Source organism: Aythya fuligula, chromosome 11 (genome assembly GCF_009819795.1).
Source record: "Aythya fuligula isolate bAytFul2 chromosome 11, bAytFul2.pri, whole genome shotgun sequence".
Classification (NCBI taxonomy): Eukaryota; Metazoa; Chordata; class Aves; order Anseriformes; family Anatidae; genus Aythya; species Aythya fuligula.
The window spans coordinates 8,724,932-8,749,917 of NC_045569.1; the positions used below are offsets into that span (position 1 = coordinate 8,724,932).

The 24,986-nt window shown below is 39.1% G+C and overlaps 1 protein-coding gene across 4 annotated transcripts in view; it reads left to right on the forward strand.

The window, feature by feature from the left end:
* Window positions 1–24,986, forward strand: part of HMG20A (high mobility group 20A) — a 33,578-nt gene that overhangs the window by 2,085 nt on the left and 6,507 nt on the right. For 3 of the 4 annotated variants that reach the window (XM_032194733.1, XM_032194734.1, XM_032194731.1), the window contains exons 3-8: window positions 14,606–14,698; window positions 16,707–16,854; window positions 18,192–18,407; window positions 20,831–20,963; window positions 21,309–21,340; window positions 24,399–24,474. In XM_032194733.1, the coding sequence (XP_032050624.1) occupies window positions 14,610–14,698; window positions 16,707–16,854; window positions 18,192–18,407; window positions 20,831–20,963; window positions 21,309–21,340; window positions 24,399–24,474 (694 nt within the window). In that variant the 5' untranslated portion in view covers window positions 14,606–14,609. Of the gene's footprint in view, window positions 1–4,750; window positions 4,854–14,605; window positions 14,699–16,706; window positions 16,855–18,191; window positions 18,408–20,830; window positions 20,964–21,308; window positions 21,341–24,398; window positions 24,475–24,986 lie in introns of all 4 variants that reach the window. The other variant, XM_032194732.1, reaches the window with a different exon arrangement.

Sequence of the window (24,986 nt, forward strand, 5' to 3'; positions counted from 1 at the left end):
AGTTCATGTACCTCAATAAAAAGCCCTTTATATCTGTAACTCGATTGGTTTTGGAGAGCTTCCCAAACTATTTTTTTTTCTGCATTCCTTTAAGCTTTTTGTTTCTGTTTTTACTTCCATGAGTTTCCCAAGGAAGAGGGAGGAGTATTTCATGTGTTTATGGGAACTGTTGAACTTATTTTTTTTTCAAGAAACAAATAGAGGTAGATAAAAACACTTTGGCACTAAACGTTTATTAGGTGTGAATTTACTAAGAACAATTATTTTCCAAAATGACTGTTTCTGTTTCCCTAACCACTTCTTGAAAGTGTCTAAGGCTCGTTGGTATCTGTACAGTGCAAGTAGCAACTAAAAGTTTTGTTAGTAATGTAGAGTTCACTTAACAGTGTGTTCTGTCATACCTCTTAATGCAGATATTTCATGTGAGATTAGCTAGTGGTCTTGTGAATTTTTGTTTGTTGTTTAGATAACATTTAAGTAACATTTATTCTCTTCAGTTTTTTTTTTGTCTGTGCTTTCAAAGCCTTGGATGCAAGATGACATGATGATTTTTAAGCTTGGAGTACTGTTTGCTGAAAGCAGGTCATTGACACACCATCAGTAATGCAAGTGAACCTTTTCTGGAAGAATAAACTGTTTTTTCCATTAGTGTAAGAATAGGCTAAGTAATAATCTCAGGCTTGTGACTCTGAGGCCATAATTACTTGTTGGTCAAAGGCTGAGTTTCTGATGTAGTGGAATCTAGCATCCTGTGCTAGGGTTCAAAATATGTGGGACCTGGCACAATACAGAAAGGCAAGTGTCAGTCTCTAGTTGGAAGAGCAGTGGAGAGAGCTGTGACAAAGCAATTTCTGGTAGTAGTATGGAAGTTTACAACAGAGAAAACAGATCAGCATCAAGAAGAGTATCGGAAACAGTAAACTGTGAATTTTTGCTCACACTTCTAAATCTGGAGTTTACTAACATTGCAGTTCTGCCAAGAAGATGGGGAGGGGGGAAGTGTTCCCAGCACAGAACAAATGGTGCACCAAGGTAGGAGGAGAAAGTTTGTGTGCTAAGCATGTTTCATTTTTTTTAATGATATTCCAGATCTTTTTCTTTGGTAGAATGTTCCTCTTCCACTTCTCCACAGCTTACCTTTCGTTAAGAATATGCATCTTCCTCCTTGTGTTTATTTTCACAAATTGAGGGCATTGACCTGGACATCTTCTGATACTTAAAGGGTGAAAAATCAGGATTTAAGACTTAATCTAGAAAGAGGTTCCGTTTAAAGCTGCCACTGCATCAGATAGACTGGCATCTTGTTGGAATATCTCATTAATCACAACTTGTGTAGAATTTCTAGAGTGACAGAGCGTATCTTCGGAATCTCTGGAAGTACTGGACTGTATAGGCATTATTGAGTGTTCTTAAGTCTTCTTAGAGGGAGTATTTCTTAATGAGCAAGTTCTGCACTAGCTCTTGCTTCTTGGCTCTGAATGTCTGTGATAGTCTCCATAAAGGGGGGCTCTCAAACAGGATCTGGAGGTTTGGGATTCAAAACAGTGCTAGATAACCTGGAGAATATCTGGAGAACTCTGTGGAGGCAGTGGAGCACTAGGTGACATCACATGCTTGCTGTTTCTGTTGAAATTTAAACTTTGCCAGTGCAAGATCAGCTAATAGCTACAGGACTGAAGACGTTTGCGTGCACTTGGATAGCAGTGTAGCTATCTAAAAACATGACAGAGCAGGTTATTTTCAGTCCTGATATCTAGTCTGTTACTGGCACAGGTAACCACACCAGAATCTTCTTGTGGAGCAGATTTCTGGCTCAGACTTCATTTACTGCAATGGGCTTTAGCTGGTGTTGCATGTGACTCCTGCTACTGATGGAAGGAAATTGAGATAACTGATATTTGGTTAAATCCTCACGGTTTCAATATGTGGAAGGGTGACAAAATGCATTTCAACTGCTCTTCTGTTCAGTTTAATTAAGATAAAGTATGTTTTCTGCAATTCAGATAAGATATGAAGAGCGACGGTAATAACTATCCCTTATTAGAAAAAATGAATCAGAATTTGTGGAATTAGTTCTCTATTTCCAGAGTCGTGAGAAAGAATCATCTTTCATTAGTAGAATAAATGTTTAGCTTTAGATTGGAAAGTAGAAAACTGAAAATGTCAAGACAGCTTATGAGATGATACTCATTTTTTTTCTGATGTTTCCTCCCGCTTCTAACTATTTTAGCGCCCTTGGTTACTGGAATCATTTCAAGTGTTCTTTGTTCCTGACACCACATGAATTTTAGGGGGAGGGAAACTGAATCTCAGGCTGTAGAGTTATAGAAATGTAAGTCACTAACTCTGGGCTGTGCTATTTGCACCCTTCTTCCTTGTGCCAGCAGTGTCTGTCAGATCCTTTGCTGAGCCATTTTACCTGGCATAAACTCATACGATAAATCAAGTAAAAGCTATTCTGTTTGCTTAGCGCATAAATTGTCTAATAAACAGAACTGCCAGTCCAAAGATGATGTGTTTGAAGTAGCTAGTAGTTCAAGAGGCTCAGGCTACCCCTGAACTGTAGCCTTTGGCAATGGAGAGCTGTTGTTTGTTCCTTCTAGTGCTTGGCTTATTTTCATGTGGGCAGATAACAGCTGCTCTTGATGTGATCTGAAACTTTCCACAACCAGCTGCTAACAGATTGAGTTCAGCCGGCAATAATCTTTGGTGGCTGGGGGTGCCTCCTTTAACTTAATGGGACTCTTCACCACTGGTAGAAGTGGGGGGTTCTGTAGGCATTCATTAATTTATTTTTTTTAACAGCTCTGGTGTTTGAGCCTTCTGAGTCCTTTCAGCTGTGTCACTGAGAAGGGAAGACAGCTTCCCTTCTTCCCTGCAGTGCTCCCGAAGGGAAGAGCTGTGGGGTAGGAGAAACTCTATGAGGAGTCCAGAGATTGCCATAACCAGGTGAGAAAGGAGCAAGGCCTTCTGTTCCCAGCAGCAGCAAGCTACTCCTCTGACTCAGTAGTCTTGTAGCCTATCCCTACATCTGATTTATTGCCAAATATGCAGAGGTTCAGAAATGATAACTGAAAATTGTGTTAGTCAGATGTTCAACTCACACCACCATTTTATTTGGCCAGATTCCCGTTCTGCTTCATCAGTTCCACAGAATATATACTTTGTTCTGTGTCACTATTACGACTGTGTAAAGTCTCCACTAACACTAAACGCTTCCACAAAGTGTGGAAGCAGAAGTCATGTTTCTTAAGATCTGAGTACAGGAGAAAGGAAGGCAGAAAAAAGCTTGTGAATCATATTAGTTTGTGTTCCATGGCTTTTTAAATGTCAGTTTGAAGTTGCAAATAGAGCCTGATTCATTCTGCTTTCTGAATGTTGATGTCTTTGAACAAAATGGCATGGATTTGAAACTTGTTGGCTTCTTAGAATGCAGTGACAACGTATCTGGCTTTGGCACAGAAAGCATCTTCGAATCCTTGTATAGTGGATATGCCACTTCTTTTCAGATTTAAGCTCCTATTGTCATACAGATAATCCTCTTGTGAGGCTAGAAATGCAAACTTATCTCCTGCTTATATGCAGTGAAGAACTTGATGGTGTTACAGTATCTTGTTCTTGGTCCCTCACTGGTCTGTCTCATAGTGTTGCAGAATTGTGAGCACTTCATTATGCTGTGTCCTCCACTTGAAGGACAGAACGTATTGAACAGGTGGGCTAATTAGTGGAGTGGCAAGCACAGCAGCCCTGAGTTTTTCATTTGAAGGAAAAAAAATCCTTAAAACTGCTCCTGACTTAAACCTACTTAAAATCTCTGAAAGTTGGATTCTGTGTAGTGAGCCTAACATGGAACTCCTTTATGAAATGGCAGTTCGCCATTGTTTTTTCACAATTTGTTGGAATGGTTTAAATTAAGATAAGTACTACTTGTACTCAGAGCTGAGAATAAATCTGAGCTTAATACAGAGCACGAGGCAGTCTTCAGAGGGGCAGTGTAATATTGAAAGTCCAGCTCTGGAATCAGTAATTGGAGAGAGAATCTTAGAATGCTTATGAAGATGCCCTCTGTGGATTTTTCTTGTTAATTGATGAATCAAATGAGAATTTTCCATACTTGCAAGCTTTCTGTCTCTAGTCTGTTAATAGAAGAATTATTTTTTTATTCTTCTGTCCCTCAAGCTTTGTCAGGACTGGGGGAGGTGTTGCCTGATACTCTTTATTCTTGTGGCCACTGTAAGGTATTTTTTTCAACTGCTTTTACATGCTGTTTTACATTCATTGCTATCTGTCAGAGAACATCAGAGAACAAAGAGATTATTTCTCCAACTGTTTGTAGCCTTCCAAACAAAAAAACAATGAGGATGAACTAGGGGGGTTGGACTCAATGTCAGAGGTCACTTCCAACCCGTAGGATTTGGTCATTTGCTGATTGTAGACATATGCTGTGCACATTAGTGCTTTACTGGGGGGGGGATCTTAGTTGGCAAAACTGGTTGGAATCTTTAGAATTTTTGTCTAGGATAAGGAGGTATACATTTATTTATAAAATACGTGATGATCAGGTGAAGTTATTAACTGTTACTGAGAAGCATTTTAAATGGGACCACAGACAAGTCGATGGTGATTGAAACATGGATACTTGAGCAGGAGAAAATGTCAGTGGATAGTAGATGAGAGCTGCTGCTTCTTGCTAATTAACCATTAGCTGTAAATGACACATCTCAACTATCAAAAAAAATTTTTTTTACAGGCAGACATTTTGGAAAGCCTTCCCTAATTTGATTACTTGGTATAGTTGTGGACTAAACCTGCAGGATTCTTCTTAGCAAGCTTACCACGGATCACTGGAATGTGTAAGCATATTTTTTCTCTAGCTATACATAGATGACCCTTTCTAGAGGTCAGGAAGCAGTTTCAGGGTGGGAATTAGCTGCTCTGGGGAACTGCTAGAGACCAGGGCAGCCAAATTTCCATTACAGCGACAATTGTTTAATCCCAGGAAGTCTAAGCTCAAATGTAATTGTTAGTTTTCATAGAAATTTAATGTTTTCTGCTTTAAAAAAGCAAAGTTTAAAATGCAACGTCATGCTTTTTTTCTTCTTTGTTTGGGAGATGTAGGGAGGAGCAAAATACAGCTGTGAAAGCTTTTTGAGAGTAGCTCCTTTTAAATGAAAAGGGGAGTGACTAGAAAGACAGCTCTCTAACTGAAAAGCCTCTGAGCTAATGTTTAGGATTAAATGTGATAGTGGATCTTCAGGTAATCTCTGTATGTACTTCTACCAGGCTGCAAAAGGTAACCAAGAGAAATAAGTTTCCTGAAATTGTTGTACTGTGCCTGCACTTGCGTTGGAAAATACTTAGGTTTCACAAATCCAAAAAGACAGAGTATTGCCCAATCTCTTGTTTTTCACCAGTTTGCCTTGTCTCAGTTTCTGATCAAGGCAAAGAACTTGTTTATTAGGTTATACTGAGGTGACATCATATGTTATATCCCTTGTGAAAATACAAATATTTTTCCATTTTCCCACTCTTTAATGTTGTATAAACTGGAGTGTTATTGACCTTTTGTCAAGGATCTTCTCAGTAGGCTTCAGTTCTCATTTTTCCTTGCAATAAGAACTGCAGAATGTGTCTTCCAGTCACACCATCACAGCTGCCTCTGTCTGAAACTGAGTTAGGACTAACAGTATAGGAAGTGATATACTAAGCATCTTTGGAGATTTCATCAGTAAAAGGGTTAAGGTTAGTAGCATCTTAAAGACTGCTTTTGAAATTTGGTTGTGTTCTTAGCTCTTACAGATTTCCTATGTGACCTCTAAACCAGCTGTTCCTCTTTAGCCATATATAGGGATATTTGGCTAGCATTTGTTTTAACTCAGAGGAACTATATTTACTTAAACATATATAGAAATGAAATCATCAAAAGGAAATGTAAAAGCAGTATAAATCTTTGCTGTTTGTTAAATACAGTAAATACTCGAAGTTGAATGCCAAATATCTTTCAGAACATTTATAACTAAACATGTATTAGAAATCTTTTCAAGCACAAGTGCTTGAGACTTTGGCTGTGATATATGAGAGCTCCACCCTCTTGTCTGCTCAGTCTTCAGCCTATTTGAAAAGATCACTGTTCTCTTTTAGGACTAGATCTATTGTGTATGTAGATCAACTCTACTTTTTCAGAGCTTGTGCATGTTTTGTGCCTGCAGTTCCTTGTTTCTAGCACCTGAAAAGCAGCAGTGGAAGAGGAAAGTTGAAAGAGCAGTTTAAACTTACAGGTCTTACATTTGTCTCAGGTTCTTGTTTACTCTTTGGCTTCAGGCTCTGGGTGGTGATGCCATGTTCTTAGTCACTACTTTCCCCTGGCTTGTTTTGTCTTTCTGCATGTGATAGAAAATGATGGGCACAAAGAAAAGATTGCAGCATCAGTAAGACATGTAAGACAGTGAGACAGTGTTAGCAACTGTTGTCAGAGCAATTTGTCCAGGCCGCAGTTGGAAATGGCTTGGGGATCCAATAAAGTATTGCAAATGGAAGCATCCTTCTACTCTCCTGAAACCAGACAAGGTTCTGTAAGTGTTGTCTGCTGTTTTCTTGATAGCTGCTTGAATCTCGTGTCTGTTCTGTGCTTGTCCTTAGTCCGTTTTCCATCCTAGCCTGTTTCTGAGATCTGTGCAATTTGAATCCTATGATGCTAATGATATGATGTGTGGGAAACCATCCCAAATTGTCTCTGTTAGAAGAGCCTTGGCTGAAGAGATTTTGGTGCATTTAATGCAGTCTATACCCGAACTTCCATTTCTGATGCATGTTTATCCATTACTGGAGAGTCTTAAGAACCCAGATAATATCTTTAATATCCCAGATATTCACTATTCTTGCTACTAGGATTTGCTAGTATCCATTTGGTTAATCTTTTAAAGGGAAAGAAATAGCAGATAAGAGTGTGAAAATATATCTGCTTTGCACATCTAAGGCTATTTAAAATTTGATTTATTTTAAATATTACAGGTTTTTGTTTGCTCAGCCTCATTCCTTATATGTTGGAATAATGGAATGCAACGACAAGCATGAGAAAAATGAGAGCAAAAGGAAGCTGATAGGTCATTTTTCTCTAAAGATGAGTCCTGTCTGAAAACAAGCAGAATCAGTTGTCTGTTTTGTGTGAGAATCACTTACTCTTCCCACACTTCATTTCCTCTAACCTTTGTCCCTGTACCCATATCAGTGCGTTTAAAATATCCAGTTCCATGCTGTCGTTGTTGCTCTTGAGGTCAGAGTAGATGCCTTTGTGTTGGGTCATGAAGCCTGTGGTGAGTCATTCTTTCAAGTATATACTCAATCCCTTATTCAGTATATTCTCACATCCAAAGTATTCAACCCCATATTGTGTAAAATGGTCAGTAATTACTTGTTTTGTTGGGTATGTGCATGGGAAATTCCAATCCGTATTCCTCTGTGGCAGCAGCTAGTTTCCACTCTCAGAATTTAAGTGGGCTAGGAGTATATGCTGTACGTGCCTGACAACTTATGTGGTAAGGCTGAGAGAGGGCAGAAATGGTAAAATTGCTTTAAAACAACTTTTCAATCTCAGCAGGTGTTTTCGCTCTTGAATTATTTTATTTTCAAGTATCTAACTTATCACTTCACTGGTCAGTCACAATCAGGATTCTCTGACATTCAGAGTTATTTCTAGTTCATAAGGGTTTGGTATTTTAAATCATAATGGTATTCCAGCGTGAAGTTATATTGTTTCTTCACTTGTGCGATGCTGGTAAAGGTTAGAGCTGAGCAAACGCCATGAAAACCTTTGGAGTCTGTTCATTTACATTTTTTAATAAACTGCTTTGCTCACGGCACTTCCATGTTTGCATTCTCCAAACAGTGAAATAATTGAGTCTTACTGACATAAATGGAATGCAACTTTGATTTTGAAGAAAAGTAACTGTTCACTTGCTGAATGGGAAAGCTAACAATATCTGGTCAAGTCTTGGATGATCTTATAATCACTGTGGTTTCAGAGAAATGTCTGTGCGCAAGGCATGGTTTATGCCCATTGCATTGTTGTGTTACTTTGTTAAAGTAACACTGCTAACACTGCAAAACATCTGTTTTGCCTTGTTAATGCAAAAGTAGCGATTGGAAAACTTGATGTCCAGTGGATAGTGATCCTCAGATCCCAGAGATTTCCAAGGAACAGGTGAGGAGGTAGGCTGCCTCTGGCAGCTGGGGGAGCTCAGAGGTTTTTACGGACCAACCTCAGTCATCCCTGGTAGTGAGGTACTGGACCTGCCATAGGTACAGCAATGAATTAAATGAAAGAAATCTCAAGTTTTAGTCCAATACTTATTTTTTGTGATCTGATTGGGATTTTTCTGTATCTATAGCATGAGGATTAAATTAGTTATGCAGATGTGTATGTACAGTGGCATTACTTTAAATGGCAGCTAACGCTGTCACTAAGAAAGTTAATTCAGAAACATGAGCTACACTGAATGCCTGCATCAAAGGGCTGGATGGCAAAGACTCTCCACTGGTAACCTAGTCTGCAGTTACTCATTTAGCTGTGCAGGGGTGGGCAGAATGACTACTTGTACAGTCTTCTCCATGTGGAGTTGCTTTCCCTCAGAATTTCTTTCGTGTGTTTGAAGGGAGAGAGTTCAGCCTGGATCTGTATTCGCTTTTGTCTGAAGAGTTGGGCATACATCTCTTGTCTGTGAATATAAATTCCAGAAAATAGAATGTGGTGGATATGAGATGACTTAAATATGCCCTATCATAATGCCATTTGTAAATAAAGGTAGAATATAGAACTGAACACCCATGCTTTTTAAAAAGAAAATTTTGCAGATGTTTGGCAGCTGATATTAAAGTTTTAGTATTAATAGCTTTGTTAATGCTTGCCACAAAGAGCCAAGTAAACTAAGTGTAAAACTAAGCTCTACATCTTCCCTTCCTTTCCTTAAACTGCTTGGAAATGAAATGGAGCTCTGGAATCTTTTCCTGCAAGTCTTTATTTTGGTCTTTGGTGGTTTTTATTTTTACTGGCAAGAAGTAAAAATAAAAGCAATTGGCTGTTCTCTTGTGTATATACTTTTTGGTCTGACAGAGAAACCTTCGTTGCGTTGGATTTGACATGTGATTTTCCTGAAGTCAAAGACCTTTTTCTAATGAGTTGCCTATAGGGGAAAAAGTCAAATCTGTCTTTTGCGGTTAAGGATGTTGGATAATATGCTTCTGCTCCAATTTGATGGAAGAAAATGCTGCTGTCAGGAGAGAATGTGAACTTTCTCCGACAGATCCAAAATCATTGTGGTTTTAATTGAAGATGTACTTGCTTTCGTTTTCTTTCTCATATTCTGACTACATGTGGACAGACAGAGAAAGTGATGATCCTATGGATTTATCTCTCAATAAATCTTCTGGGTTTAAATTACTTACATTATGAAGTGCTTAGATTCTGATGCTTAGCTAAGGAGTACTGTGGTTCCGCTGTGATGTAGCAGAAGATATTTATCTGCTGTCCTCTGAAAGGTAAATTTTGGAGCTACTTGTTCTGGCAAAGAGACGCGAGAGGTTAGGAACAGGAAGTATGGGAGGAAAAGCCTCCTCAGCAGTCATGTTTCTAAAACAGCGCTGTCAATGAGGTAACCAGAACTCGTGCAATGCTTTGTACAGGCCGAGCGTTGGCTTTTGATGCTGACTTTGTATTTAAATATGCTTAACTGTAATAAATGTGTATTTATAACCTTACCTTTTACTTGGGTGACTAATTTGGTAATTCCCGATTCTTTTGCTTAAGAATATGATACGCTGTAGTCATTGTAAAGGCAACATTGCTCGGGATTATTTTAACCATTTTTTTCAAGTGTTCAGGGCAATCCCGGGACCCCTCCCACGTGGCCTCAGGCTGAATAGGAAGTCAGTCTGCATCTGACAGTGACTGCGTGGCCAGACATGTGCGGGTGCTGTGGAGCCCAGCCTCACTTCACATATGTTGTGCATCGCTTGACACCAGCAAAGCAAGTTACACTTTGTTGAAGCAATGAATGCATTTTGGAGAGTGTACAGTAATTGCTTTGTTTTGGGTCTGGAACAGGCTGTTTCTTCATTTGGGCTGTGCCAAGGGCCAGCAGCGCCCAGTGTTTGAGAAGGGCTGTTTGTAGTTCATGTAGCTGTAACAGTCTGGCCGTGAACATGTTCAGCTCTGGCTCCGATCTCCTCCTTTGAAAAATAAAAATGCGAGTGTGCTACATCAAGATGGTCTGCTGCTTGAGTGGAATGGCCTGATTCTCTGAAGGGAAAGTTCTGTGTGACAAATATTACCCTTTGTTGCATGTGTAGAAGACTTTAAAAAAAAAAAAGTTTGTGTGGGGTGACGCAGAATCTAGAAGCTGCATGTGGATGTGTGCTGCCCTGTAACAGCACTGTGAACACTGCAACCAAACAAATGATGTTGCAGATGTCAGTCATTTTGTCTAGCCCATCTTAGGGATTTGTTCTAACAGGTGATTTAACAATTACCTTCTTATAACTTTTCCTTCCTATTACACGGCTGTTCCTAGAGATGAGGTTGTATGGTAGCTTTATCTACTCAAAATATAACTGACAGCCACTTCATCTTTTTCTATTAGAAGAACATTGCTATTACATGACATGGCCTACAAAAGTTAGCATGAAAAGAGATCAAGCAAACTTCTGGTTTTTCAGTTATTTGATTCCCTGCTGTGTATAGTAACACTTCAGTCTTTATGCTGTGCAAGTCCTGTTTTCATTTCTCTAGGAATGCTTGTCAAACCGTGTTTGTGCACTGTAGTATTGAGTATGAAGTGAAGTGTCCATCCAGGCAGGAAACTTAAATTGGAAGTTAGAGTGCTGTTGTAGAGTTCCTGGACCACAAAGCCTTTGTTTTTCCTGAGAGATAAGAGAAGGAGGGTGTAGAAAAAGGTGAACGAAGCTGGTTTTGGTGGATTAGGATAATGTAGAACCTTTTTTAGGCTCATAGGGGTCTAATGTTAGGATAAGTGACTGACAGATCTTTGGAAATCTTAACAATGTTTAAACGTTGGGAGCATGGAATGGGCCTGATTAGGACTTTTCTTGGTGTCCCATCTGGGATTATGCACACACAATGTGGAGCTTCAGTTTGTACTTGATTTCTTTGCTTTTGTGTTTTATCCTTTTAAAATATGGGTTGGTAATGCACACCAAACCAGGCATCCAAAAAGCTTTTCCAGCCTTCCAGTCAGGTTATTGTTATTGTTCTGCAGCTGATCACTGTTATGCTTTGATCACACTTATGCTGGGTGTAGGAAACAGAAGAGAAAAAAAAAACAACACTAAATCTTATGTTCCTATGGAGCCTGCATTTGGAGGAAAGTCAGTGCAAATGAGAGCCTGGAGTGTTTGGACCTAAGGCAAAGTCAGGAAAATGTATTCCTGACTCTTATCCATAGCAGAGCAGGAGGTTCGTGCTTGCTGCTGGCATTCCAGGAGCATTGTTGCTGGCTGAAAAATACCCTGTTTAAAATGGGAGCACAACTGCTGTAGAAACTCCAAGCGGTGGTAAGACGGAGCATTGCAGTCTTGATTTGGGTGTTCCACCCTACATAAGTTGTAAAGAAACACAATTGAGTATATACCAGACCTTCCAGGTTGATCTATCCCAGAATAAATCACTGTTCTGCAAGCACTTCATCCAAGGCAGCTGTAAATAAATTTGACTTCTCGTAGTCCCACTTAGCTGCTTGCTTCCTTGAGCCATCACAAGTAGTAGCGTAGCAATGCAGTAAGCTCAGAGCTGCTCTGGTTTGAATCCGGTTTTGTTTGGAGATGGTGCTTGCTTGCATTGAGTCGGAATGCTTGTGGGGATTTGGAATTTATCAGTTTCACAGTTTTATGTCTGCATTCAGAACAACTCTAGTTTGGACTTTGCAGCTGTCCTTTTCAAGTCCTGTGAATTCTGCAGAAGCTCAAGATGAAGAAGCAGGAATTCCTTTCTTTTCCTCAGGCTGTTGTTTTGCCCACTTTGTTACATCCCTGAAAATGAACATTTAGCTCTACAGGAGCATTGAAAATAGCTGATAGTGCCTTTGGAGCAAAGGCCTGGAATACTGCAAGTACAAGAAATGCCTGAGAGACTTGTGGAGACTGCCATCAGTTCTCAGTCAGCTTTTGGGGAGCTGTCTTGTTTTCTTGCTTGCTGGAACAGATCAGAAGCCATTATAAATTCACTGCTGTTCAGATTTCTTTAGGACTTGGCTCAGAATTAACTTTAAGAGTTTGTAGCTAAAGCATATGGGTTAAATAATAAATAAAGAAATTAAAGAATGAAGCGTGTGTTCTCCCAGCTTCCTGTGTTTGTGTTCTGTTTATATGTTGTTAAGGTTGATGTCCGGGTGCCTCCCCGCAGTTAGAAAGCAAGCTGAGATTGCTGCTGACTAGGTCCAGATGTGCACAGACGTGGGGACCTGATGGGAGGGTCACAGTGGGCATCAGGGACAGGAGTGCTTGGTAAGGAACGGTGTGCTCGGACTCAGAGTGTGTCTGCTCTTCCAGGCAATGTGGGAGCGCTGAGCGCCACCAGATGGGTTTAGTGAGGTTGAGAAGAGGTCCTTGGCTGCTGAGAGGGCTGCTGGAGGTGCCTGAACAACAAAGAAAGCTGTTTTTCAGACACACACAAAGGTTTTCATAAACATTTTATAACACATTACCAAGGCTTTACTCTTATTGCTTAAGCTTTTTTTTTTTTTTTTTTTTGTAAAAGATGAATTTAGAACTTCTGGCTACCAAAACTAGAAGAGATTGTGTAACACAAAGCAAAAGTTGATTGCTCTCTTGATAACGGCATGAAGTGACTTACATTGTGTATTTAGTAGCTGTGCCTGAACTGCTTTTGGGGCATCAGAAGAGTTCATTCTTCAAATCATTTGAATTACCATTTTTTTCTTGTAATACCTAAGGCCCCAACCCTCAGTTAGATTCTTTTCTCCATGTGAGGTATTGTTTGCTTATCCTTCTTTAATAACGAAAATCCTGCGTCCTCAACCAGTGTGTGTTAACCCCCCTTTCCTGAAAGCTTTGTATTTGAGAGCTTTCAGTCAGTTTTCCTGCTTTTTATGTCAAACAGGAGATGCTCCTGTTTGCAAGGAAGTTTAAAGAAAACTGCAGATGTATCGTAGTGGGGATGTCTGGAGGTCATCCTAGTTCAGCCTCCCACTCAGGCAGGACTATTTCCAACACTAGTTGGAGTCAGCTGCAGCTTCGTGTAACAAGCATGTAAACTCTGCAGGGATGCACTACTCTGCTACCACTCCTCTGATAACCTGCTCAGGTGCTGGGCTACTCTCATGGTGATTTTTTTCTGGTGTCCAATCTGAACTTGCAAAGCCTCTGCCCATCCTGAGAGTTTGGCTTAATTATCTTCACTGCTTTCTTGAACTTTGCTCCTTCATGTATTGGATGGGTAGTCTTGTTTGGAAACTGAAATGTGCTTTCTGGTGGAAATTAGACACAATTCCATTTTTACAGTGACCTTCGATTGATCTCCTACTGTGAGCATTAACTGAGCATTTGCTTAACTGAGCAAATTGGAGGTTTACCAGAGATTTGTTTATCAGCTAATATCTGTAGTAGCTTATGAAGGTATAAAGCTGCTGCTAAAGGCAGCAGCCTGTTTTCACTGAGGCAGGAAATGAATAGAGCAGAGCTCACAGTCTCAGGAAAAAAAAAAAAAATGAGACATTATTGATCAAGGAAATTGTTTTCTCAGCAATTTAAATGCTCTGATTTTGCTGGAGACTGGTTGTTTTGTTGGTACTCAAGGTCAGTATTACACTCCGCTTCCCTGATAACAAACTGTGTATCGTCACATTTGAAGTTATCTTTATTTCCAAACCCTCATCTGGTGATGAGCTTACAAGGTATGTCTTGATCCTAGAATTCCCCCAGCAGACAACTAAGCACCTGGGTACCACATCTCTTGCGGGTTGTAGGACTGCAGTGTAGGCTTTGCTTGGGTTCAGGCATCCACACAGCGAAGCCATGCCCATGGTGCTGTAACCCCAGAACTGGTGCTGCTTAGCGTTACACAAAGCTGAGCTGTCCTTGGGCCTTTGGTGGAAGGACCAATGTATGATTATGCTCTTCGTTCCTGAGAAAAGCCTTCTGAGTCCTTTGGCTGATTTTGACCAAATATAGGAGAAGAATAATTGTATAGTGAGGATACGATGTCTTAGGTTCAACTAGAAGCTGGATCTGAAGAGTGGGATCTATGTACTTGTATGCTGAGTACGATGAAGTAAAATTTACCTTAAGGGGTAATACAGTGCCACAGTGGGATTTCTACTGGCACTGTGACACTGGCACAGGGCTCAGTAACAGGCAAGTTCTGAACGAAGCATCGTTTACAATCTTTCTTCTGTACTTAAGCATGGCTGCTGGTAGGATCTGCCTTGAGATCAACTAGTTATGACTGGTCAATTTTTCTAGGGGGTAAAAAGGTCTGTGGTACGTTGTGATGTTTAAACAGAAGTGCTGCTGAAGGGAAACAATGAGAACTTAACATGTTTATTTTTTGTTTTGTTTTGTTTTTTTTTTTAACCAGAGGTATGGAGAACTTGGTGGCTGGCTCCACCCTTCCTCCACTTTTTGCAGATGAAGATGGATCTAAGGAAGGTAGTGATATTACTGTGACTGGGTAAGTGACTCTTTTTTTTTTTTTTTTTTTTTAACATTCAGCTGTCTCTAGATTCACCAAGGAAGCTGTTTCAGTGGGAAGAAGGTATCCCAAGTCATTTAAAAAAATGAAATAAAATCCTGAAACACTCCTTTGGCCTTCTCATGTCTCCATGTGTAGTAGAAACCAGAACTCTTCTGAACTGATGGAAACAATCACAATGTTTTCTTTAACATCCCTTTTGTCTTGAAAAGTTTACTTCCCTACAGTTTTATTTTTGAGAGATTTATGAGGCCTGTTGGAGGGTGGGGAAGGGCTGTGATTTCTCGTAATGATATTCATCAGTTATTCATCACTAATCTCTGGCACTCACTGAGAAAGTGATGTCCTTGCTTTTTGTCAGTCTAACTCTGCTTTTACAGACTGAAACAACAGCCTCTCTTAAAATCACAATTACAAGAGTAGCAGTCCTCTAGGAATACATGGGATTCTTGTTCTGTGTTGATATGTGAAGCTTAGATTTTGTAAAGCACCAGGCAATGAAATTCAGACTTTGCAGACAGGTAAAGCCCTGTAAAAATAGATATGGAGACACTTGCTTCAAATTTGGTTTAATTTATTTGGGACTTCAGACCTGCTGGTGCCAAATGAAGTTACATGTTCAAAGTAGGTTTGTGTTTAAGAGGTATTAGTGTGTTGAATGAGCTTTCATGTTTCATTGAAACTGGCTACACATCTATTGAAGTTCCTTATACATGTGGTTGGAAAAACTTCCCTGCTAAGGAGTGACCAGAAAGCTGAAATGTTCTTCAAATCATAACAATGATTCTGTGGAACTCTATTGTTCTATTTTCTCCTTGACACCTACTGAATGTTATTATAGGAGTGTGTGTTAGTTCTTATTACTAACAATTTGAAAGCAAAAAGGGAGAAAAAAAACAATCTGATATCTGAATGCCAGGCATGGATCTCTCCAGTCCTTGTTTCTTCACTGGTAATTATGCCCTGATTGCTGATAATAGTAATGAAACTACAGTGTTCTCTAGTTAAAAGTAAATTTTCCTGTAGGCATTCAGCTAATAATTTGTTTTAAATATCTCAATTTTCAAGAGCTGTATTCTACATTTTATTGCAGGAACGCATTTTTTAGTATTTAATGTTGGGCATGTATGTGAGCAGCTGTAGAGCTGAATAAATGGACAAAGTAGACCTGAGGCATATGCTACTGTTACGGTAATTTTTAGGAATGTAACACGGCAAGGTCAGGTAACCTCCAGCCTGGTTTAGTAAAGAATTAGAATCTGAGAGGAGTCCCAGAGTTTTACATGAACTTGCCCACTGAGCACAGTGGTAAGAATAACTCTGGGGTTGATGCCCCCCAAATATGTGCTCATCTTTAGGTACCTGTCTTCATAACCTACTTTTTATTTGTCGTTGTTTTTGGTTTTTTGGCCTCCAGGCAGCTTCTCCTTTCTTAGAGTATGGTCAACTGGTACAGTTCTTGCAGCAGAATTAACAATGGCCATTCAGGAACCTCTTGGGATCTAGGCATGTTTGTGCTTTCAGTATCTACATGTATCAACAGGAGATTATGTTGAATGAAATTTAATCTCTAAAGTGTGTTTGTGGGGAAAATATACTAAATGCAATGAGAAAGGTGTATATATTGTTGAAGTTGAAATGTTTTACTTCAAAGATATTTTACTTTTTTTTTTAATGAGCAGATTCATGCTTTCTGATTTCTGATTCAAACAGATTTGATTGACAGTTTGTATAATCAAAAGCTTCACTAAAAATGAGACTAACACTAAAAATCAATCTGGCTTTCATAGTAACTGTGGTAGCTATAGCAGTCGCTTGGATGGAACACCCAGTTCTTCTGAAGTGAATTTTTTGAAATCTTTTTTTTCTTGATAGTGTCAGAACTGAATATATTTGCAGTGTTTTTTCATATTTTAGAAGTTTAGGGAGGAAGTGATTTAGCAATATGATGATTAATTTTTTCTTTTGCTATCATGTGCTTTTTCAGAGTGGCTCATTCTGAGAGTTCATTCACTGGTGGAGCTTCACAGTCTGTGAATAACCCAGATTTGGTGGAGGATTTGTCACAGGTTCAGCAGCTGCAAAATGAATCTTCTAATACTGCTGAAAACACAGAGCAGAAGCCTGAGGAGGAGGTGAGCTAAATTAATGGTGATTTGTCAATGAAGCAAAAGCGTGGAGTTTGGTCATTACAGTTTCTTAACAACCCAGATTGTTTTGGATAGGATCACAACTTTTCATCCATATGCCATGTTTCATCTTTTGATTCTCCCTAGTTATTTCTCCAGTGTTGCATAACTGTTTGCCATGGCATGCTGTGCAGAGAAGATCTCTTGTCTCTAGCTTAGTTAGTAGGGTCCCCAGACTGGTACTGCCTCTACTTTTTTTGAGGACTGAATGTTCCATGGCCACAACTTATTTTCTCTCTGTGAGGTAGGAAAGCAAGACCACTGCACTGTTCTGAGAGTAAATGATGTCTTTGAAAGTGTTATGCTTACTCTAGGCTGTAGCTTGTGTACTGTCTCACACTGATTTTTGGTGACTAAATCATGAAGGAACTGAAGCCTGACATTAAAGTGGTTTAAGTATTTTGCCAGATGCATTTGATTTTCCTCTTTGTAGTTTGTCTTCAGCTCTGAGCTCCTTGTTTAAGGAAGCAGTAACGTTCTAGAAAGGGAACTAAAACTAACATGATTTCAGGAACATGTTGATTTGGGGAGAGATTAGAAATACCAGAATAGTTGTGTGTACACACTATGAGAAAACAGCGTTGTCCAGAGATTACTGTACTAATATGAAACCAGGAGGATGAATGATAGTTACGTGATTCTTTTGAGCTCTGTGCCACAAGCAAATCATACAATGTTCCCTCTGAAGTTTGTTCATCTCTTTATTAGAGATGATTTGTGGAAAAGAAAGCCTATAGAATAAACTAGAATACATTAGCATGTTTGCTATTCTGTCACCCACGTTTTGGTCATGCAATGCACAAAGGCAAAGGATTTGGAAGGTGCAAAATAGCCAGGTAGTTAAAAATTGCTAGCTCATTCGCAAACTCTCCAAGTATGATATTGAAGCAAATGCATTGGGAAAGCAGGGGGGGAGGGAGTTGTGAGCTAGAATAAAAAAAAAAATTACTTGCACTTGTTCTAGTCAGGGTGATAGTTGCGTGAGCTGTTGCTCCTCATGGCTTTACAGTCTGAAATTGATGCAGATGTTTACTGTATTGCCCCACTGGAGTGATAACTGCAAACAACTTTTTACGATGAGACTTCTTGTCAGGCTTTGCTTGCAAGAAAGTCAGAATTGCTCTAAGGTAAGGTTTGAAGCTTACTGAAGAAAGTCCATGGCAAGGGTGTATCACAGCAATATAGTCCTGATGAAAATGTTTGAGAAATTAATATTTATTCCTTTCAGTGGTAGTAATTTTTTTTACCTTCAATCTAAATTTTCTTCCATTTTCCTTTTGCAGCAGCAAAGAACTAAACGAGGAGGCTGGGCCAAAGGGAGGAAGAGGAAGAAACCTCTTAGGGACAGCAATGCCCCCAAATCCCCCCTCACAGGGTATGTGAGATTCATGAATGAGCGTAGGGAGCAGCTTCGAGCGAAGAGGCCTGAAGTTCCTTTCCCAGAGATCACCAGGATGCTGGGCAATGAATGGAGTAAACTGCCTCCTGAGGAGAAACGGGTACCATTAAATTCCCTTTTCCTTGTTGGAATATGGTTATTGTTAAATGGGAATATTGCTGTTTAGTAAGGAAGTCTGCTGTTTAATGAGGAAGTCATTGGCTTTTGATTAAAGTTGTATTTAGGAATATGCTTCAAAATAAGGGGTGTGTGTGCCCTCCAGAGTTCAAATAATGAACCCTGGTAGGGCCATAGTGTCTCATCCATGTTTGGTGATTTGAGGAGAACTGTGTCCTTGAGACAGCAGAAGAATATATTCAGTACAGTGGTGAGTGCTCTGAGACGTTCCATGGCTTATGCAATCCATCCCAATGAACTTCTGTTGTAGCTACCTCAGGTACAGCTGAGGCCTACCAGATTCCAAGGCCAAAGCCATCAAAAATCTGGGGCAGGCATTTATTCACTGTGGCTGAGGAGAATTTGGCCGGATTTTCAGAGCTGCTAGAAGGATCTCGCAGTTCTGCTAATCTTAAATGATCAATGTAGATGAACATCCGATGTCTTAGAGTCAGCCAAAGAGACCTGAAAGGACAGCCTACTGAGAGAGATGGTCTAAAAGCTTATTCATTTTAGCTGAGTTTTAAAGTGCTGGTAGTCTTAGAAAAAATAATGGTGGGAGTTGCGCGTTTTAGCTTCTATATGCATTACCTCAGGCAAAAACTTTTTTTCCACCTTTCAGTCAAAATATGGTGATCTTCTGCACCATTTGATGTGTGAACGAAGACCAACCTAATATTGGGTCTGGTCATATAACTGATTCTAGAGCGCACCCTATTTCTGCTTATGAGTATTTTACCATCTACACATTGTTTCCAGTTGGAGATATGGATCAACCCCAAATTCCTGTTGAAGCTGAGTGAGCTTGTTTTTGGTTAGCTAATAACTATGAAGTCATTCTCCTAAAGTGAGCAGCAGTGTTCATAGTATACCACTGCTGTACAGGTTAGTGTCTCGTAATCCACAGGAAAAGCCTGTGTGATATTCTTCTCCTGTGTATGGTTGCCAGCGGTTAGCAAACTAGCTGTCTGATATGTAAAAACTGAAGAGAAGGTTTCACTTTTTTGTGTTCCATCCCTGTCGTCTTGCTACTAGCCTTTTTGTTTGTCTAGCGTAAGGATAAGATGATAGGACTGAACTAACCAAATAGTAAAACTCTTTAAAAACAAGTAAAAACATCCCTCCCGTTACATTATAGTTGTAAAGCAAGCACCCTAATACTCAGTTCTTTTTTTATCGTCTTCTCTGAGGAAATATGTAGTGAGGTATGTAGATCTGCACTAGAAAACCTGTGATATCTATTTGCAGGTATTACAACAGAACTTACTGACCCAAACCAATCCATTCAAAAGATAAGTGAGAGGGAAAACTTCTGAACTAACTGTGCTCTTTCATCAGCATGTTGCTGGAGATGGAAGAGAGGAATTAATGTCGTATGGAAGAATGCAATGTCCAAAAGCAATGGTAGCCCAGCATCAGCAAATGTACACCCCTAACCAGGACATCAACAGTGACCTCAGCAGGGTCAAGATGATATTCCAAATGCATGGGATATGTAATCGTTAACTATATTACCCTGATGATTTCATGGAAGTACAAGCCATACTAGATGACTGAGTTTGACTCTGATTGAATAATTCCATTGAATTTTAAACTCCTATGGGTTTGGAGGATGGAACTGGGAAACAGCTTTTTCTTGGAAAGATCACAGTAATACGCATTGTGACCACTCCTTAAATGGTGCTCTGTTCATTAAGATACCCTAAATAATTCTTCAGTTAAGCTCCTTCTGTTGTGCTGATGTTTAATATCTGCAGGATAGAAAAGAAATAATCTTTTAACGTGAATGCAGGTAGCTTAGATTGATAGATCCTTCTAGGTTCTTCTGGCCTTTAAGCTGTACTTTGCTGATAGCCATAGTGTTTTGTTCTCTACTCAGATGATGGTGAAAATGTGAGGTTGTGGAAAGGTAGTGCTTTTTGTCTGGGGGGAGTGAAAACAAGAGTGTACTGGAACCTCAGTGTTACACATCTGAACCTTAAATCATGGTCTATTAATAAGACATTCTTGTTTGGTAGCATTTAGTCCTGGCCACAGAAAGGCAATTCTTAAACATTTGGTCTATAATATTGATGTCTGTAATTCAGTTGAATTGAGTAGCCTAATAGAAGATTGTCCCTAGATTTAACAAAAAAGTTAATAGAATAGTGATCTGGATTTAAAAAAGCAAACAAAAAAAAAGCACTAGAGTACAGTAATTTTATCCAGAAATTTTAGCTCTTCGCATCTCGCACACATTCTCATTATTTCCTCACTCCTTTCCTGTTTGCATAGGTGAAATGGATCAGCACTTCATCTGATGAGTTTTTCTTCCCTTCCTCTGGAAGGAAGGGAACTCCCTGAAACTCTTGGACTTTTTTGTTTCAGCGATACCTTGATGAAGCAGATAGAGATAAGGAGCGTTATATGCGGGAACTGGAGCAGTATCAGAAGACTGAAGCCTACAAAGTCTTTAGCAGGAAAGCACAGGACAGACAAAAAGGCAAATCACACCGACAAGGTATTGAACAAGACATTAATGCCTTCCTAGCTAGAAGAGAAGATTTCCAGCTAGACATGTAACCAGACACTCACTTAAAAAAAACTTCGTTTAAAAAGTAAATGCATTTTTTCTATGGTGTCAGCTGTATCTGAAGTGATGAGATTAACATGGATTTAACTATATCTAGATTGTACTGGAGGACTTGCATCCAAATTAGACACAAGTTCTATGTGACTTGTAAGGAAAGGTGCACAAGTTTCCTGTCTGTAACTGTTTGTTTGTTCTGTAACTGCTTTAATATTTTGGATCTTGTTTTCTCAAATCTTGTGTATTCTTGGCAATTTCCTGTTTTTTCTTTTTCAGATGGAGCAAGACAGCCAGTCCATGATCATGAGGTATACCTCCTTATCCTGTACATTAGTGTCTGGTGTGTTACAGGCTAAACTTCCAAAATTTTTACTACAGGATTTTTCAAAGGCACTGACTATCCCTACATTTTTAAATTATTTGATATTAAACTCTGAGATAAAACTTACAAATAGCGTGAGATCTAGATAAAGCTTCCAAGTTAACACCTATAGGTGGTTGTTTTGAGGTACTGATTTTCTGCAACAATGTGGCTTCCTTGAGGAGAAAATAGATGAAGTAGCCAAATCATTGGGGCATCTCTGGCTTAAGCTTTCTTTCCACTTTGCATATGTAAATACTGGAAGAGTAATAAGTGTCTGGAGAACAGGTGTCTACGCTTTAGTTGATGAGAACTATCACAAACCTTGTACATCCTGCCTGACTATTGTTTTTCTCCTCCTGAAGTGCTTAAAATTTCTATCTTTAGTTCTGTTACCTGGGGACTCAGAAGTTCTTCCATGGTTATCAATGAATTACAAATGATGCCAATAAAGAATCCTGTTTATGCACAGCCTCTTCACTTGTGCAACTGGCTGTTCTGAAATATCTGTTCCTTTGTGAGTTCTTTTCTTTCTGCCTTGGGAAAGCAATCAAGTTTCTCTTTAATGTTTTTAAGATAGTGACACAGGTGCACATTGCTGAGAGGTCTTGTCTAATTCCAGGAAAATAAGTTTCACTTCCAGGAAAATGCCTTTGTAGCATGTTTTTTTTTCTGTGCCTTTTGTTAACCCATAAAGGCAGCACTTGCAGTTTAATATCTAGAAGTGCAGGGTCCTCAGGTTTTCTGATTGTGTAGTGCTTGAATCAAAGTTCATCTTGAATTGTACAAAGATTGCTGAAAGCTTCAGGCTCTAGTTTCATGTAATGCTACGTAACCTGTAAATTATACAGGTGACGAACTACAAAATCGTGGAATCTTAACTATCATCTTCCTAAATTCAGGCTATCGTGGCTTGAAGTTTTACACTTGATAAATGAAGTTAAAAAGGAGACCCTAAATACCCTGTGGAGCTCTTAAGCTTTATCAGGTAGTTATTAGATAGTTGAGCTGGGAACATATGAGGCAGACATCCTCTTATGAAAGCCTGCTTCTTTGACTGCTCAGCTTTTTTCACCTTTGATACAATTCCACATGCTTATCACCTGATGTGCTTTCCCATCTTTTTTGCAAGGTAAGTATTACAGTCCTCCACAGGCAAGGAACAAGGAAAAAGTTTAGATTGCTTTTAGAAGTATGTACTCAAGTCATTACTGGAAGCAAGACTAAAGCATCTTGTCTTACTGCTTTCTTATCTGCATTGACTATTATCGTTGTTTCTGATTAATAGATACAATGTGATGAAATAAATTTTGATTCTCTCAAGAAATAAAAGTTAAGGAAACCTTTCTTTCTCCCCTTGCTCCACTTGCGTTCATCGTCTGGTTTCTGTGAATCACTGTTGAACTTGTAAATACTGTATACAGACATGACCTCCAGAAAGAATTGGAATGAACAATTCAAATAAGTAATATTAATTACAATAAAAGCAACAAAAGGGTGAGGCTTGGAAAGACAAGAGGAAACTTAATAGGCAGATATAGCTATGAAAAAAATGGAGAGGCTGTCTCAGTGAGCTCATCTGTTGGCATGAAACAGAACATCGTCTTCCTCTAAACCCTAGATTGATAAATATTACATATAGCAATATGTAATAGAAATATTAATTGTGATCAGCAGTGACTGAACCATTGTGATTGTTCTCCACTGTTAACACTATTGGTTCTTTTCTCAAGCTGTTTGGTTCAGTGTATGTAGGCCTAACTTCATGCAGTCAGACAACATCTTAGTGGTAAGATTTCAAAGGCTTATAGGCACATGTTAAGGCGATTAGGCGTTGCCTGGTTGTACCTACAGACTTTGAAGATAGTCAAATGGCTGTCATAGTCTTAGCACACAAAAAGAAAACGTTACTTAAAAACATTTATTGACATCTAAACATCTAAGAACATTTATTGCATGGTAGTGTATTTAGCATATTTATACATTGCATTGACTGCACCTAACCACAGAAGGAAGGATGGGTTTAAAATGCCCCAAATCTCAGCTTTTTCTTTACCATACTTAACAATGTCTCTAAATACTTCACCTCATTTGTTCTGGAACGTTTGAAGATCAACATCAGTTCTAATGCTCAGATGAGAATGGCATTACTGGTTGATGCTCTTATTTCAGGCAAAAGACAGAAACAGTTTTGATTCTCTCTTTAATTTGAGGGGTGACAAAATGATATGCAGCCTGAACAGATTGTGCTATTTTAATATGAGGTAATCAAAACTTTTATTTTAATTGAGTGAACCTCGGAGTGGCTTAAGCACTTCAGAGCTCTCGAGAGGATCTTTTATGTGCTATATAATATATTCTGTAATGGAAGAGTGCTGATGGTTTTCTTTCTCGCTCTTCTGTTCAGTAGAATGTCTGAACAATTTAATTACTTTATTTTTTTTTTACCTGAAGAGCCTGTATCATGCAGGGCTGTTGACAGAATACCCTCTCTTTCTGCTTCTGTTCTCCAGGAGCCAATGCTGAGCCAAGTCAGTGTATCTTTGCACATGAGTTGCAATAGTAATGATGAATAATCTAAAATGGATGTCTTATAAGTGTTTTTTACTAAGTTCCAGAACTGTCAGTTTTTCTTAGTGGACGTTAATTCATTATTTTTAGAATGTCTGTTGCTTTGATGGGAAAAAGAGGAAAACAAATGAATTCCTAGTTTTAAAACTGAACATTTGTGATGTATAATGCCATTAGAGCAAAAAAAGTATGTTTTAGTCTATTAGATGATATTTCTTGACCATGGTATTTGTCCTTTACTAAGCCTGTATATTAAAAAGTTGACCTACCCTTTGACATTCCTTGATAGGAGCTGGAAATGTTTTCCATCTACCCAGTACTTTATTTACCTCTGTATTTAGTCTCCCTTTTCTTTCTCTTTTCTTGATGAAAAATGTTTCACAAAATCCTGAAAAGTAATAGTATTTAGGAATGTATTACTCTCTTCTTTGTAGAAAGAAGCAGACACAAAAGAGAGATCTGTTTTTGATATTCCAATATTCACAGAAGAGTTTCTAAATCATAGTAAAGGTAAGTTAAACATTTGCAGGGGCCCTTTGTTTACTTTCCCAAAGTTTTTGTGAGGTGCTGTCCAGGTGAAGAGTCCTTACACTCTTACCTCAGCTCAAGTAGTAACTTGGATGTGATTGGTTAACGTTTCTGATATTACTTAACCTCTGTATAAACACAATGGGTACAACATGGCTTTGTCTTTCAAAACTGTCCTTTCTGGAGAATGGTGCTGATGTTTGAGCTCCACATGTTATTCCAAGCTAGAGCTGCTGTTCTGTATGATTAAGACGCCTGAGACACAGCATGATGATGATTCAGGCTAGTTAACAGTATTGTGTTCTCCTAGCTATGTGGAATATTCCGCTGACGTTTTCTGCTACTCTATTTTGTTTTGGTAGTTGCATGTCATGATAGTTGTAGGAATTTTTGCCAGATTTCCTGGAGACTTTCTTGACTGAACAGTCTTCAACTTCACAGGCTGTTCGTCATGATCAATAGCAGTGTGTTTTTGTAACTATCTTCTCTATAGG